Below are 17,222 nucleotides of genomic sequence, written 5' to 3' on the forward strand. Positions count from 1 at the left end.
TCAGTAAATGCTACTCCTTTACTGGCCCTTCATTTTCCATACATATCTCTAATTCCGTGCTAAATATGATTGATACAATGCAACTATGATTTACATACAGTTTACATAAATGTCTGCCAAGCATAATAATTAATGTAAGCTCCTTCAACTTTTACATGCACGTTTGGTACATGATGCATAATTGCATGTACTAGTGGACTTGCTTATGTTGTGTCCTTAAATGCTCACACACCCCCTCAAACAACTATCACAAACGAGTAACTACAACCAGAAAAGTAGTTTGCAATATCGAAAATTATTGTATCGTATTTTGCAATTAGCCAATTACTATCAAATCCTGTCAATCACATGTCATTATTTAACCAAGACAACATAAAATAATTTAACCAAAGACATGATGGAAATGAGACTTACCATTTCATAATAAAGGTTGTACTGGTGCCAGAACTCCACTGGCAATGTCCAGTTGAGACTGGCTTATAGATAATCTGTCATTGTTGGATTATATGTTCCGGCAATTCATACTATCCATGCACCAGTGCTGCACCACTCCAGCCTCGATTGATTTCATTGCTGAGTTATCGGCTGTAAGATGATAAATATCTTATCACTAGATTAAATTTTGAAAGATAAAGTGCTAAATTCTCTCTTAAAATTTTCTAGTGACTTTTTTTAAGCTCAAATCTAAGACAACAAATCATTATTGCACCCACAATGCAAAGGGGAAGCGAAACTTCTCTAGATACATGAAGAAAAATTTTCAAAAGAACTGGTATCCCTCTTTTTGCTCAAGTATCAAGTTTATGTTAATCATGGCCACTACAAAATAAAGACAGTAAGCTTAATGGATAGAGATAGAATGGAAACACTGCTTAATTACCTGCCTCAAAATTTTTTATCGTGATCTAGCTCGATTTTTTTTCTGTGCAGGCCATCCATCAATCTGTTATAGGAGGCAATATCAGGAAGGTATTCTCTATCCAGCATCTCTTCAACCAGGCGCTCACCCTCTTTTATTTTACCTTCCATTGTGTAACCAGAAACTAATATCTTAAATGTCATTGCATCGGCAGCTAAACCCTTGCTGGAAGCCAGCAATCTCAATCTGTCACCTTCAGCAGTTCTTCCTAGATGACCGGCATCTTGAAGAAGACAGTTAAATGTCACGCTATCCAAAAGAATGCCCTCTTTTAGCATCTTCTCAGTCAATGTCAGCGCCTCTTCTAACCTCTGAAATTTCCTCAAACCTTCTATTAAGGTGCTACAGGCAATGAAGCTAGGAGCTTTTTCTTTCTTCCACATCTCGTCGACGACCTCTAGTGCTCTACCCACATTGGATTCACAACAAAGCCTCTCAATTAAGTCAGAGCTATCAAACCCGTCAGGCAAAACCCCTTTCTTCACAAAGTCGATCAGCAGATCACATGCCATCGATTTCTTTTTTACCTGACACAGACCAAATCGATTACGAATATAATGAAATATACCTGAAGTCCCAAATGGATTTTGATAACAAATGGGTCGAAAATTGTGCGGTGTAGCCGGAAACAACAAGGAGATTGATGGTTGTCAAGGTCACATCGGCGTGAGAAGGAAATGGATGGTTATTGAGGGCGGCGTGAGAAAATGGAGTCGACAGTTGGAGATTGAATTGAGGGGATTGTGAGGTTTAATTTGGGGGTTGAGGAAATGAAGAAGGCGAAAGAAATGTAAATGGGTTTTGTAGGTTTTTTTTTTATTTTTTTCTATTAAAGTCGGTTTTAATTTAAAACCGACACAAAAATATATAATGGCGGTTTTTTAGCCCAAAAAATTATAACTTAGTATTAACTTTTTGCGTCATTCTTAACACCGGTTGTTAATATAACCGCCACAATTGCCTTATGGTGGCGTTTTCTATTTAGAACCGCCATAAAAAGTATCAGTTATCACGTCGGTTCTTACATAAACCGCCACAATAGACCTCTTACATATATAAAATTTGGGTTCCCGCCAATTTATTGGGCTTTTCAAGTCATTTCTATTAGAACCGCCACGATAACTGCGTCGTGATAGGGGTTTTTTCTACTAGTGAATGGAGTATTTGAGACGGGTAGGTTATTGATATATTATGGTTGTGTGAGATCAGTAAAAGGGTATGAACTCGGATTAGAATGGTGAGTTGTAAGATAATGGAAGAGCGAGGACTCGAGAATGTGCTTTAAATTGGGACAAGTGACAAGAAATGTGATTGAATAATTATCATGGCAATTGGTTAACAATTTGGTAAACTGTTACTTGGTAATTTTGTCATTATCTTAATTTAATGAATATACAACGTATGGACGAAGAGGATTGTGATCACTGGGATCGTTGATATTATTGATTTTGTATTGTATTTTAATTGTCGTTCCTTTGTTATTGACTCGTGGGTGAGTAGCTTAGAGTTTTACTCCAAGTGTTGAGCAATTCCTTTAATGGAATATTTGACAATATCGATATTGAAATTGAGATGGATATTGGTTACTGGTATTGAGTTATGAGTTATGGGGCCGTTGTGCCGAGTTATGTTTACGGTCTAGAGCGACCATGGTTATTGACTTATTTGAGTTGAGATCGATATTGAGATGGAAATATTTTTTCGCGGTTTTATTCCGCTAGTTCACTCACCCCTTGTCTTCGTCTTAGGATCGACGATGAAAATTTGATACGTGGTTACTTTGGATTATTATATTATGAGACGGTGTAATGAGTAAGATGGAGTAATGAGTTGAGATTGAGCTAATTATTGGGATGAGGGTGTCTATTATATTGTGGAGTAGCTTTGAGCTTGAGATTAGTTTATGGGGAGTGTTTTTATTATTCTCCATGTTTATTTTTATTTTTACATGTCTGTGTTTCCACGCCATGACCAAAAACTATTCTGCTTATCTTGAGATATTATCTGTTACTCAGGTTTCCGGCTGACGTGTTTTCTCCCTTTTGGGCTACTCGTCATGGGGGTAGTTTGTTTTTGTCTTCTGGTTTCATTTTCAGGTTGCTTCCGCTAGTTGTTCAAAAGGATTTGTTTTCAAGTCAGGTTTTATTAGAGACTTTGTAAAAGTTTTATTTCATTTGCGATCTTGTATATTTTATTTTAAACTTTTGTAATAAGAGACTTTGTATATTAATTATAATATCTCTGTATTTCGGCGAGTTTTATATATAAATATTAGTTTTAATTTATCCGAAAATCAGGGGTATTACAATATGGAGGATTCCGTTTTACTTACGGTTAGAATTCCATCTTAAAATCGTCCCGAAACAGGCCGTTTTGGGCGAGAATTAGCAGGCAATGTAGACTGTTTTTACACGGCTAAAATGAAGACCCAATGAACTTAAATTTGGGTGATGGTATATGTAAATTATTGACTTTAGTTTCCGTCTCAAGTATGTTTATGAATTGGGTAAATTGTTGTTGTAGTTTATGAGACAGTCGCATTTTTAGTTTCGAGGAATTTCTATTCCTATGGTTACTTGGTTGTATGAATTGGATTATTTACATGTTGTATGAGTAGCCCAATCTCCTTGTCTAGGTCAATTACTTGTGTTTAATTGTAGCATGAATTCATTTGTTGGAATTAGTTGAGCTGATAACAATTGAGCAAAAAAATGGTTTGTTTGAAATTTGTAAGTTATGAATTTTCCGTCTCATGTGCAATTGGGTAAATGGTTGTTGTAATTGGTAAACCCGTCTTTGGTTTTCAATTTAGCACGGCTAGGCAATGCTTGGACACGGCCTGAGCAGTGGCACGACTGGCCTAGGCAACGGCTGGGCAGCAGCCTGAGCAGCGGCTGGTAGCAGCCTGGGCAGTGGCCTTGTAGCCTAGACACTGGTCTGGCCATGGCATGCCTGGCCTAGCCAGCGGCCTAGGCAGTGGCTAGGGCTGGGCGGTTGTGGCCCTAGTCACGTGTAGAGGTATGACCATGGTTGAGCCGTGGACTAGCCTCGTGTTGCGTGCCTTGTTAAGTCGGTTTATATTCGTGTTTGATTTATTTAAATCTCGTCTAGTGCGTTATAAAACGTAATTCGTTGAATATCGTCCATTATTATATATTCCTCACATGTTTTATAAGTGTGTACTTCATTCATTAATTATCTCATTTCTATGTGGAATGCCATGTTTTCATCTTAAAATGAGTCCAATTTAATTATTTATACTTTATAAGTAATAATGGTTTATCTTACATTGGAGTCATTTAGAATTAAATTCTTGTTTTTCTTATTATAAATGGTTCATTTCCGTTTATTTGCATTTTTTTATTCAAGTGACAAGTATTTAAGAAATAAGTTGCTAATTCACGCTTATTAGTATAAATTGGAATTGAATAATTTACTTGGTTCATTAATTGCTCATTTCTCCTATTTTTCTCATTCCAAGTTGATTCATGTCATTTTGTGTATTTACTTGGTTGAGTCGTATTCTTGTAGAAATGCCAGAATACCATCGTATATGCTTGACATACATTTTCGCCATGCTTGTGCTGTTCTGGAAAGTACGGGTTTGGCCTACTTGTGCTGTTCTGGCAACTACGGATTTGGCCTACTTGTGCTGTTCTGGCAAGTAAGGCTTTTGGCCACTTGTGCTGTTCTGGCAAGTGATTTTTATCTTAGTCTTTCCGCCACTTTCGTGCTGTTCTGGCGATTGGGGTACTCGGTCTCCTTAGTAGTCGAGTCTTGGGTGCGTGCTGTGTTGGCGCACGCCGAATCGGGATGTACACCCGAGAATCTGCAGATTTAGACTAGGACTGTATTATTATCGTAGTCGTACCTGGGGAAGTTATAGTCTAAGAGTGATAAATGTCTTGCATTATTTAGATGGTTACATTGGTCATATCTCCTTGAAATACGTGCTCGTGGCTAAGTGGTCGTGTCTACTTCCTTGTCTTTCCTCTCCAGTTATTTATTATTGCTTATGTCTTACTCACTTGTTTATTCCATCATTTCCTTTATCCTTGTTGGTTTAAACACGTATGATCCCATGTTTAGTTATAATTCGATTCACTCATATCTTACCTAATATGATTATTGTTTATGTTCTTTGTTATGTTCGTTTTGACATTTTGTGGCTGGGAGAACCTTAAGTTCCTCCCCACTGACTGTGGCTTTCATGTTTACAAGATTGATAGGTCGTGATGATACATCTACAGGATTTAGACGTGTGAGCTAGCGAGCACTTTTGCCTTGTAGTCGGTTTATTAGGATTGCTTAGACTCACCTTTTATTGTATTGTCATTCAAGGGATATATTTTCCCTCACCTTGACTATCACGTTTGTATAATTTAATCTTTATTTCTGAAATCCTTATTTATGTTTTGGATTTTAATAAACCCGCGCTCTAAATTTTAAAAGATTCAAAAAAATTTTAATTTCCGCTTGAATTTATAAGTTACGATTTCCCCGTTATTGCGGGGGTTCACAAATATAATTCACAACATTTTGTAATTATAATTAACTATTCATTCTTATCTCAATTGTTTCATAAACAATAATCAATTTTAGTAATATAACATTTTAATTACTAAATTGAATCTTATTTAATCATATTACAATAAGATATAATATTCTCTCTTATATATCAATTTGTTCAACTTAAGGATTTAATCAATCTGTATCGTCGTACAATTGATTAACTTTACAATTGAGGGAATCGTCCTTTAGGTGTGACCTTAAGGGATCAACTAATCACCACCGTCAAAGGACAGTAATGTCAAACTCTAGTTAGCCAATCATTACCGATTAATGTTGATCAGTCGACTATATAATTGAATCATCCCTTACGTATTCTTATTAAGAGATTTACTAATGTGATCGCACTATTGTTGCGGACACATACTCCAACAATCCCCCACTTGTCCGAGACAAGTGTACGTCACCGATTCTCCTGTCCTATTATAATCTCCCACTCAATGCAAGGTGTCTTGCAGGTCGTTCTTGCAAGTGATCATATCAAGAGTGGTTTTCTCGATCTAAAGAGTAACTGTTTGATCGGAATTATCTACCATAGATACCTTCCGAGCGTGGCCACGCATTTTCACTTCACTACTCCTCGAGTAGCCCGAGATTCAAAATAACCCTGACAAGGGGGTGGACAATTCCTATCGCACTATTCCCTTTGACTAGCCACAGATTATCATGACCCAAAACATGCCCATTTGACCTCATTTACGAAGTCGTAGAGCATAATTTAAAGTCACTCAGAAACTGTGTCGACTTGGGTGAACAGTCTCTAGTCAAAGAATTGACTCAAAAGAATAATATAGTAGCTCTCGCCACGACCACGCTATATGAATTACCAGAACTCTATAAGCGGTCACTGCCCGACAGAGTGTCTCTTACAGTCTGCCTATGTGATCTACTAGTCATCTCTTATGACTCTATGGCACTTGAACTTGCTATCAATCGCATCACACTCTAGTCACTAGGAGACGTCACCTCATATAAGAAACTAGGGGTCAATACTATATTAATCCAGTTTACTTTAATAGGGTTCAATATTGTCTCAACAACCTATTTGGATATAATAAAGTAATGAAAGAGTTTGTAATTAAACTCTAACGACGAATGTGTTATCACATATGTAAAATTGATACAATATCAATTACTACATAATCTATAATCCATTTTTTATTTTGTATATGGTTGTAGATTTCAACTGAATTGAAATGACGTGACTTGTCATGTTAAGCCCTTGAGAAGGCTTTGGTTAGTAAGTCTCAGCAACACATTGCACTTAACTAACTTTACTATATACTTTTTCCCTTTGTTATGTATAATCTTTATTATAAAACTTTTGAGTATGTGACTAGATCCAATCTAGACATAAGCTATCTTGCCTTAGAATAGCTCCCACTGTCCTCACAGTGAATGGGATAGGATCTTCAGTTATTGGAATGAACTACCATGGTTCCTCCAATTCACAAAACCGAATCCTAATATCATCCCTTCTTTCTTGCATATCTCATTATTGCAAGTGTACTCAATTTCCGTTGTGTATATCTCATTGTTCAACTTCCTAGGACGTTTCTAGTAGATATCTTCTTTAAATAATATAGCCAAGATGGTTCTCTAACCATCCTTATGTGTTTAGAATATGGTTTTTGTGTAATTCCTTGCACATAAATCCATCTCATTTCTAAATGTTTAGCTTCATATCTTTAGTACTTCCTGAGTACTAACTAATGAACTATCTGGCTATATAGAGACTTTTCTCAAAGATTCGATTTGTAACTTCTTGTCATACTCCAAGTATACGAAATTTAAGAATGGTAATACATCTTAGCATAATGAATTAATCCCGCAGCGGAAGCAATTGGATTCAATTTCTACATGTTCAACACCTTTCAACTTGTCAAGATTCTTATTAATATAAGAATATTAACTTTATGCTAATATCCTCTTAGATCTATCTTTATAGGTCTGGATACCTTAGAGATGTATTATTCTTCTCCTAAGTCTTTCATCACTCACAGTGATCAATATGGCATTCACATATAAGACTAATAATACCACCCTACTCCCACTAAAATTCATGTATAAACAAAACTTCTCGACATTTCGAGAAACGTTTATCACATGATCAAAACATACAATTCAACTCCTTGACTTCTACTTAAGACTTCTTCTTAAATTCGCATCCTACCTTAGGATAGTTGCGATTTACAAAACTCATGCAAGATGATTTTAAAATCCAACAGTCAAATAATATTATTAAATCTGAATTTAACGAAGCGTTGCGATTGGTGTAAACCTCTTACAACCAATCAACCAAGTTATAGAAACATCTTTACATTTATGCTCATTCCGGACTTTTGCGGAATTGAAACTAGATAAAGCATCTTAATAAGTTATAGGTTTGTTACTTTTAAAAATAAAATCTGTCCACGTTAGGTTTCGAAGAAATAATTACTGATTTTGACCAAGAAGGAACATCTTCCTACGTCTTATTCTTAGTTTGTGGCTCTTGAACAATTTCTCCCACTCTGTCTTTAAGAAATAATCCTCTTTTCTCAAAAGACAGCATCACGAGCCACAAACCTGTTGTTCTCGTGATAGTTGGGTTATAAAGCCATATGCTTTCTTCCGAAACAAGCTACAACTTAGGTACCATGCCTAATCATATCTCATATGAAAAGTAGATGATTGCTTTAATCATGTTTTGTTTTAGTGGAAAATTTAAATGCCAAACAAATTTTATAACAGAAACTACCTCCAACTATATTGTCAAGATTCAATCATATCGTAATGAAAGTGAACTTGTGATACCATATCACTCTCTATTTCGTGTAAAATAAAGTCATTACTTCATGATTCTCATCCTAAACAAAGTACTAATACTTTGGTATTTATACTTCATAAGAAGAATTCATTGAATTTATTCAAAGAATTTCTCTTCTTACCTCATTAAGTGGATACCAGGTATCTACCTAGTTCGTCGGTAAAAGAGAAGAAGTAATAATGACCTTCTCAGATTGAAAATATATTCGACTATACACAAGATTCGTACATTTCATGAGATTCACAATCAAATGGTGTGGGATACTAGTCAAAACTAGTTATAATGCAACTTTCAATCAAGAAATGAGTAATAATTTGGGATCACCAACTCGAGTCTTATATAATATATATGACATTTATTTTAGTTTGAATATAATTACCTTGATATGTATGGTCTCACCATAAACTTAATCATGGTATGTTACGGCACAACGCTTGTTTTAATTGCATAATTGTGAAACCCTTTGTGTTTTATACAAAAACTTGAATTATATTCTTATTGAGAGTTGGTGTACATCATAATAATTATTGAGGTACATTTCTAAATACAAAACTAAAATGAGTACGCTACAACATTCATATGTTCATGGATGAAATGACAACTACCCTAGTTCCATTCATGCAAATTTTTGAACTTATTCTTGCTAGTCGTCGTACGATTATTCAATGTTAGGATTCTAAGGATTATCAAAACCCTCGGATTGTGTTATGAACAAATCCTCCTCTAAATACCCATTTAGAAAGGTGGTTTTGCCATCATTTTGCCATATTCCATAATCATGAAATGTGGCAATTTCTAACATCATTCACAAATTTGTATCAAATACTCATGAGGTGGTAATTGGCAAGAATGCAATGTCAATGTCATAGATATTCAAGAAGGAATATGTTGGAGTCACACGACCAACTTCCTAGATCTTTACTTATTTGGGGTTTGTTTCTCTTTTAGTGTCTAACACCTTCTCTTTCTTATCTAGTTCTATCCTTAACGATTTAAGATAGTTACTTACTTCTTATTGCTCCTACAGACTTCAAGAATTTCTACTTGATGAAGACTTATCTTCATATAAATTCTTAGTTAATCCTTCACAAGGATGAACTCTATTGTGGTATTTGGTCAATGAAAATTTTTGACAAATCAATTTACCAATTTAACATTGTCATGTTCTTAACAACTTAAGTACTTGATGACAAGTGTTTAGATTGAGCAATAAGACTTTTGAATCGTGGATGTATAGAAGATATTATCAAACCATATTTTGACTAATCATTACTTACATTCACACATCTTCACATGAAATCATACATAGGCATGTTAGGAATTTTAAGATGCTAATCTTATATGACATAGGACAACACCTATGGAGTTCTATGGAATAGAACGATTCCTATGGAACTAGTCCATGCCCTATTAAAGCGGTTCATTTGAGGATTTAGAAAGAGATTCTATTTGTCGTAAGTAATAGTGGTTTAGCGGAGACTCATGTTACAATCGAATTGATATCATATATTAATAGGAGAAATGATAAAGAACAAAACAACGAAATAATGGGAAAAGAAACATTCATCGTTAAAACTTGAAAACATTTTTGGATGTTTTTGCATTTATATAATGACCTCCACCCAATTATATAAATGATTCCGAGATCCAAATCCGTATTAACTCGGGCATGGGGAAACCGATACATCCCTCATTAATATAACTCGGTGTTTTAACTCTTTAACCGATTCTACAATTAGAACTCTCGGTCGATGAAATTACGTTAAGTTCATCTCTAGTCCCGGAACATAAGACTAGTCTTCATGTCCCGTTGAGTCCAACCAAATTTCGCGTGTAATAACTTGTTATTACCCCACTTACCCAATGAAAAATGAAAGTACCCCGAGAAACCGAATCTACCCCAAATGTCAAAAAAATTCATGAGTCCTACTATTTGGAAAGGTTAATCTCAATTTTAAATACGTGAAAGGTCTTGTCGATTTATTATCTATCACTTTTATGTGAACTATATTAGTGAACTAACGATAATTATAATCGACACGGTTGAAAAAAAACATATATATATATATATATATATATATATATATATATATATATATATATATATATATATATATATATATATATATATATATATATATATATGTATAAATTCATGTGATGTTAATGGCGATTTGGCAATGCATGCAACATATAAAGAAAAATGCAAAGCAATAAATAAATTTCCTAGTATGGCCTTTTTAAAATAGAAAATATAATATTCTATTTACAAATTTGGAAACCAGCTCCATTGGTCCCTTGAACTTCAAGTGGCACGCCTCTCAAGAACACCGTCTTCATCGGAACGCCTTTCCGAATTGCACCGTCTTGAAGGAACTTCGGAATTACAAATAATAATAAAATACATAGCTATTCCTATTATATATTTGTAACATGAAAAACTAGTAAAAAATAAAAGTGCTACGAGATCACATTAAATTACAACCGAATCGGTAATCCCTTACATTACGGGCAATACCGATTAAAACTAAGGCCATACTAAGATAAAATTACATAATTCAAAATTATATAAATAAAATATGACATTTATCATTGAAACATGCAGCATAAATATATCTGTCTAACATGCCAAGTTAATGTGCCAAATCGCCGTGCTAAAACTTATATCGTATATGATCCGGTTTTATGGAAATGCGTGATAATAACTTACTAAAATCACAAATCAATACTTAATTCAAATTTAAGCCCAAGTTAAATATCCTAACCTTCTTAGGACTCAAAAATTAGTCTTTTCTCAATTTTTTGACAATATTTCAACTCGGTTTTCTATTATTGCTTATTAAACTTCTCTTAATCATAGCAATTATAAAATAATTCCCAATAAATCATAAAAAATTGAAAAATACGAAATCACATTTTTTTAAATACTGGAATACTACCAAGATTCAAAAAACTCAATAAAATTTGCCCACAAAATATTTACAATTTACTTCATTAATAAATCGTATAAATCATAACTTTTATCATTTAATCAAAATTAAACATAACAATTATGAAAAAATCAAAATCAAAATTTTGAATATTCTTAAATAATTTACAAAATCTGGAAATGGCAAAATTTCAACCAAAAACTTTGAATTCATTTTTATGACTAATAAAGTTGCTCTTTTATCGATTTTATCACATAAAAATCAATAAACATACCAAATCAATCAAAATCAATAATACAACTTTAGATCTGATGTCCATATCATATATACAACGTTAGAGAAAAATTTCATGCCATAAAATTCATTTTAGCTATTTTTGCTAAAACTTGTCACTATTTATATCATTTTAACCATTAAAATTATAAATCATGCATAATAAATAACATTTATCTCAAATTTTACATACAATCTTTAAAATATGCATATGACCATATAATAAAATTTCGTGGCCTGTTTCGAAGTTTAACTATTTTTATTCATTTAACCTCCATTTATACCATTTTTATCACATAAAAATCATAGAACATGCAAAACTAATCACAATGATCCGAAATGTGAAATAAATTATGCAAAACATGTATGTGAGGTCATACTAAAAAATAACGGCCAGTAGTGAAGTTTAACTATTTTTAGTAAATAAAAGTTCATTTTACTCAATAAAATAAAATTATTTCACTAAATATCATTAAAATAAGCAATAATCATCCATAAATCATCAAAATGACGTAAATATATTTTAGGACCAGAATGTATAACATGCAAAAATTTTAGTGACTTTATCCTTATAAATCACAAATTTTAGTTTTAATTAAGTTACATTTAACTCGGAAAAACCAAACCGATTAAGCATGCACGACCTATGCTCTGATACTACTTGAAAGAGTTCAATAATCCTCTAATTAAACTCATTTAATTTATGATCTAAATTACTTTTGATTTAGTCATTAGACCTAGTGCATGCATAGCAAAATTGACAAGATTAGGAGAAAACGATTTTCTTACATACATTTGTGACGGAATTATGGGCACTAGATTTGGACTCTTTCCAAATCTAGATCTTGAGCTCATGATATTGGATGATCCTCCAATATGATCCCATAGTACAAATCCTCCTATTGATTGCACCAAGACTATCCCACAATACTATTAATCTTATTAACCATATAATATTAATAGTGAACCTTAAATTTTAATCTAATAAAATTACTACACATTTAGTAATATTTTCTTATTAGATCTATGAACAAATTATGATCTAAAAACCGTTTTTAGAGACAAGAGAAAGAGAGAGTGAGAAGGAAAATTTTGTGTAAGAATGAAATGATAACAATAAGAACAATTCTGTTTCTATATGGGAGAGCAAAAACCGGTGGGGTGTGGTGGTAATAGGGACCAATGCATGACTTCAACCTTTTGCAATTTTTGTCTTATCAAAATTCGTAGGGTGAGGTCTAGTTGCATAGGGTGATCATTATGTTTTTTTTTATTCAAAATAAAATAAACACAATCCACCCAATTGCCCTCCAAAAATCGGTCCACCCATAATATAGACAACCATTTCATGTTTGTCAATTGTAATATTGTCATACAATATGTCACATGTAGCATGTAACATGTTATTAATCAATTTAATTGATATTTAACAATTAAATATCATTAAATAAATTAATTAAATTACAAATAACAAATTTACCAGTAATTCATAATTACTTGTGTATAAAATTGGTCATGTTAATATAATTCACAACATTTTGTAATTATAATTAACTATTCATTCTTATCTCAATTGTTTCATAAACAATAATTAATTTTAGTAATATAACATTAATTACTAAATTGAATCTTATTTAATCATATTACAATAAGATATAATATTCTCTCTTATATATCAATTTGTTCAACTTAAGAATTTAATCAATCTGTATCGTCATACAATCGATTAACTTTGGAATTGAGGGAATCGTCCTTTAGGTGTGACCTTAAAGGATAAACTGATCACCACCGTCAAACGACAGTAATGTCAACCTATAGTTAGCCAATCATTACCGATTAATATTGAACAGTCGACTATATAATTGAATCATCCCTTACGTATTCTTATTATGGGATTTAATAATGTGATCGTACTATTGTTGAGGACACATACTCCAACAGTATGCGGACATTGCAAATTACTTGTGCGCTAGCTTTATTCCGGGAGAATTTGATAGCCAAGCTAGGAATAAATTGAAATATAAAGCAAGGATAAATGTGTGGGAAGACCCCTTCTTGTATAGAAGGTGCAATGACCGTATTCATCGAAGATGTGTTACTCATAAAGATGGTAAAACAATCCTCCAATCTTGTCATGCAACAACTTATGGAGGCCATCTATCCACTTCAAGGACTCAAGTTAGAGTTCTCCATTATGGGTTCTATTGGCCATCTTTGTTCAAGGATGCCTATGTCTTTGTTCATTCTTGTGACTCTTGTCAAAGAAAACGAAATATCGGAAGGAGAGATGAGATGCCTCTTAACAACATTCTAGAGGTGGAACTATTTGATGTATGGGGCGTGGATATCATGGGACCGTCTCCATCTTCCTTAATACATATTGGTTGCGGTGGATTATGTGTCTAAATGGATTGAAGCTATTGCCGCACCCACTAATGACTCAAGAGTCGTCACCAAGCTTTTCAAAGATTATATTTTTCCACGCTTTGGAGTGCCTAGGGCCGTGATAAGTGATGGTGGCTCAAATTTTATCAACCGCACCATCTATGCCTTGCTTAAGAAATATAGTGTTCGGCACAAGGTTGCTCTTACCTACAACCCCCAAACAAATGGGTGAGTGGAAGTGTCGAATCGTCAAATTAAGGGCATCCTTGAGCATGTGGTGAACAAGTCACGAAAGGATTGGAGTGCCATGCTTAATGATGTAGTTTGACATTGAGACTGCTTACGAAACCCCGATAGGCATCACTCCCTATCGGTTGGTTTTTGGTAAGTCGTGCCATCTCCCTCTTGAATTGGAACATCGTGCTAGATGGGCTTACAAGGAGCGCAATTATGATATAGACATTGCGGGGAACACGCGCTTTCTTCAACTAAATGAGCTCTATGAGCTTAGAATGGATGCATATGAGAAGTCCAAGCTCTAAAAGGAGAGAACCAAGCAATGACATGATTCAAAAATCACGAGGAAGAAGGTAAGTGTGGGGGACAAAGTCCTCCTTTTCAATTCAAGGTTCCAAATTTTCCATGGAAAATTGAAGTCTAGATAGTCGGGACCCTTTGAAGTGGTAGCCATTTACCCATATGGTGTTAGGTTCTTTAACCCTCTCATTAGACTAATCTAATATAGATCTAAGTTACTTATTAATTTAGATGTTGTGAATCTAGTTACATGAAAACATAAATCAGAGTAAAGAGAGAAAACGATTTTTCCTTACATTAGAATAAGGCGAAAAGTGGGCACAAGGATGGACTCCTTCCAACCTTGTTCTTGATCTATAAAGAAAAGGATGATCCTCCAATATTTCAAAGTAGAAACCCTCCTTTCAATTGCACCTAAGATTTTACCCAAATATTTTCTAGTAATATTAGCTAGATATTACAAGAAATCTAAATCCCTTAATATTATTTTTATTACTACTCTAGTAATGTAATAATAATAATATGTGGCTATGTTATTTTAGAGAGAAGCATACAAAAATTGGAACTAGAAAAATGAGCAACCAATTGCCCTTTTTAAGGGCTCTAAAACCGGCACCACTAGATCCATTTGTGGGCTATTTCTTTTTCTTATTTTAATTTGCATGTAAGAATAAGTTATGAGTGCATTAGGCTAGGTTATGTCATAAGCATGCATGTAGGTGAAATGATTATATGCATGGGGTTGATTAAAGAAAAGACAAAAATAAGATGTTGTCACACAACACCATATTTTTGACCACTTTAGAGTAAAATGGACCATTTTGATTTTGTAATGCTTGTCACACAAACATAAGAATCATTTACTTATTTATCTTACATGAATAAGTATTTGTTTGATCATATAAGAATTATAAACAATAATTAATATGCACTTAACTCTTAAGTGATAATTATGTCATTATATGAAAATATAATGAACCCTATAATGTCTAATTTAATTAATTTACAACCCTTGTAAATATAATCAATAAATTACCTCTACCTCTAAAAAATACAATACCTCGATTAATTTAACAGATTAAATTAAATTATTAAATCTTATTTAATCACATTATAATATGATATAAAATTTCATTAGTCAATCATCGCATAATTGAATAATAAACTTGCGTTGAATCGAGTTCTAAACTCGACCTCAACCAACTCACACAACTAAATATATATATATATATATATATATATATATATATATATATATATACATATATATATATATATATATATACATATATATATATATACATATATATATATATATATATATATATATATATTGGATTTGGTGATTTTGGTTCTTATGGTGAGTTGTGAGTTGGGGGAATCTCAGCCACTAGATTATATTAGAGATGAGTGGGCAAGATCAAATCTTACATGTCATATAAAATCATTGTCATTTACTTATTTTCTCTTTTTTCTAATGTTACTTTTTTTTTACTTTAATTTTTTTTCTCTTTTTTTTTACCTCGTGTTATTATGCTTTTTTTTTACCACTTTGATTTTTGTTTTCTCTTATGTTTTTCTTTAATTTACGCATTATGTTACCTTTTTTTCTTTTCCTTTTTGTACCGGATTTTTTTTACATGAAATTTTTTTTACTCTTATTTTTTTTACCTCGTGTTATTATGCTATTATTGTGCTTTTTTTACCTGGATTTTTTTTACGACTTTGATTTTTTTCTCTTTTTTTTTTTTTTTACCACATGTTATTGTGCTGTTATTGTTATTCCGCTGTTATTGTGATGTTATTCTGCTGTTACTTTGATTTTTTTTACGATTTGATTTTTTTTTCTCTTATTTTTTTACCATATGTTATTGTGTCGTTATTGTTATTCCGCTGTTATTGTGATGTTATTCTGCTGTTACTGTGAATTTTTTTACAACTTTGATTTTTTTCCTTTTTTTTACCACGTGTTATTGTGCTGTTATTCTACTGTTATTCTGTTGTTATTATGATGTTATTCCGGTGTCACTTTGATTTTTTTCACTACTTTTGATTTTTTACTTTTTTCTACTACATGTTATTGTGTTGTTATTTTGGTGTTATTGTTATTCTTCTGTTATTGTGATGTTATTCCGCTGTCATTTTGATTTTTTTACTACTTTGGATTTTTTGGACTTTTTTTAACCACATGTTATTGTGCTGTTATTCAGGTGTTATTGTGATGTTATTCCAGCGTCACTTTGATTTTTTTTACTACTTTGATTTTTTAACAACTAGTCTCAAATCAACAAACGACAGAATGCCAACCACAGAAGTCTGTGTACTCGTGTGTCGTGTGTAAGACCTTCCACATAAGGAGATGGACTAGTGTCTTATTTGAGACCATTCTCATACAAGAGTCCCTGGAATCAAAATTAGAAGCCTACAAAAATGACATCAAAGCATACTCCTCGTAATAACTAATAATCTGAATCTAATAGTCTAAGCATTAGATGAAAAAAACAAAGAAACGATTCCACAGCTGTGCAACGAAGATTTGGAGAATACTGAAGCAGCCGTGATACCAGGTCCACAGCTTTAGGGGGCATTCTCTTATGAAACACCTGAATAAAGAGTATACTGGAATCAGTAGCTTAGACAGCAGAGACAAAATGCAAGGATAATAAGGAACACAAAGCACTATGTAATTGACGAGAATAGCACTATGTAATTGACGAGAATAGGTGAACAATAACAAAACCACCAGGAGCTCTTCTGACCCGCTGTTCGCCTGTTCAATCTTCATCGCCGACAACAACCA

At 33.1% G+C, this 17,222-nt stretch overlaps 1 protein-coding gene across 1 annotated transcript; it reads right to left on the reverse strand.

Moving 5' to 3' along the window:
• Positions 1-494: 494 nt before the first annotated feature.
• Positions 495-1,545, reverse strand: LOC141646192 (uncharacterized). Its single transcript, XM_074454186.1, has 2 exons — positions 881-1,545; positions 495-585 (listed from the first exon to the last, which is right to left on the reverse strand). Exon 1 carries the CDS (start codon positions 1,429-1,431, stop codon positions 886-888), a length of 546 nt encoding a protein of 181 aa, XP_074310287.1. The 5' UTR covers positions 1,432-1,545; the 3' UTR covers positions 495-585; positions 881-885.
• Positions 1,546-17,222: the final 15,677 nt, after the last annotated feature.

Source organism: Silene latifolia, chromosome 3, assembly GCF_048544455.1.
Source record: "Silene latifolia isolate original U9 population chromosome 3, ASM4854445v1, whole genome shotgun sequence".
Taxonomy (NCBI): Eukaryota; Viridiplantae; Streptophyta; class Magnoliopsida; order Caryophyllales; family Caryophyllaceae; genus Silene; species Silene latifolia.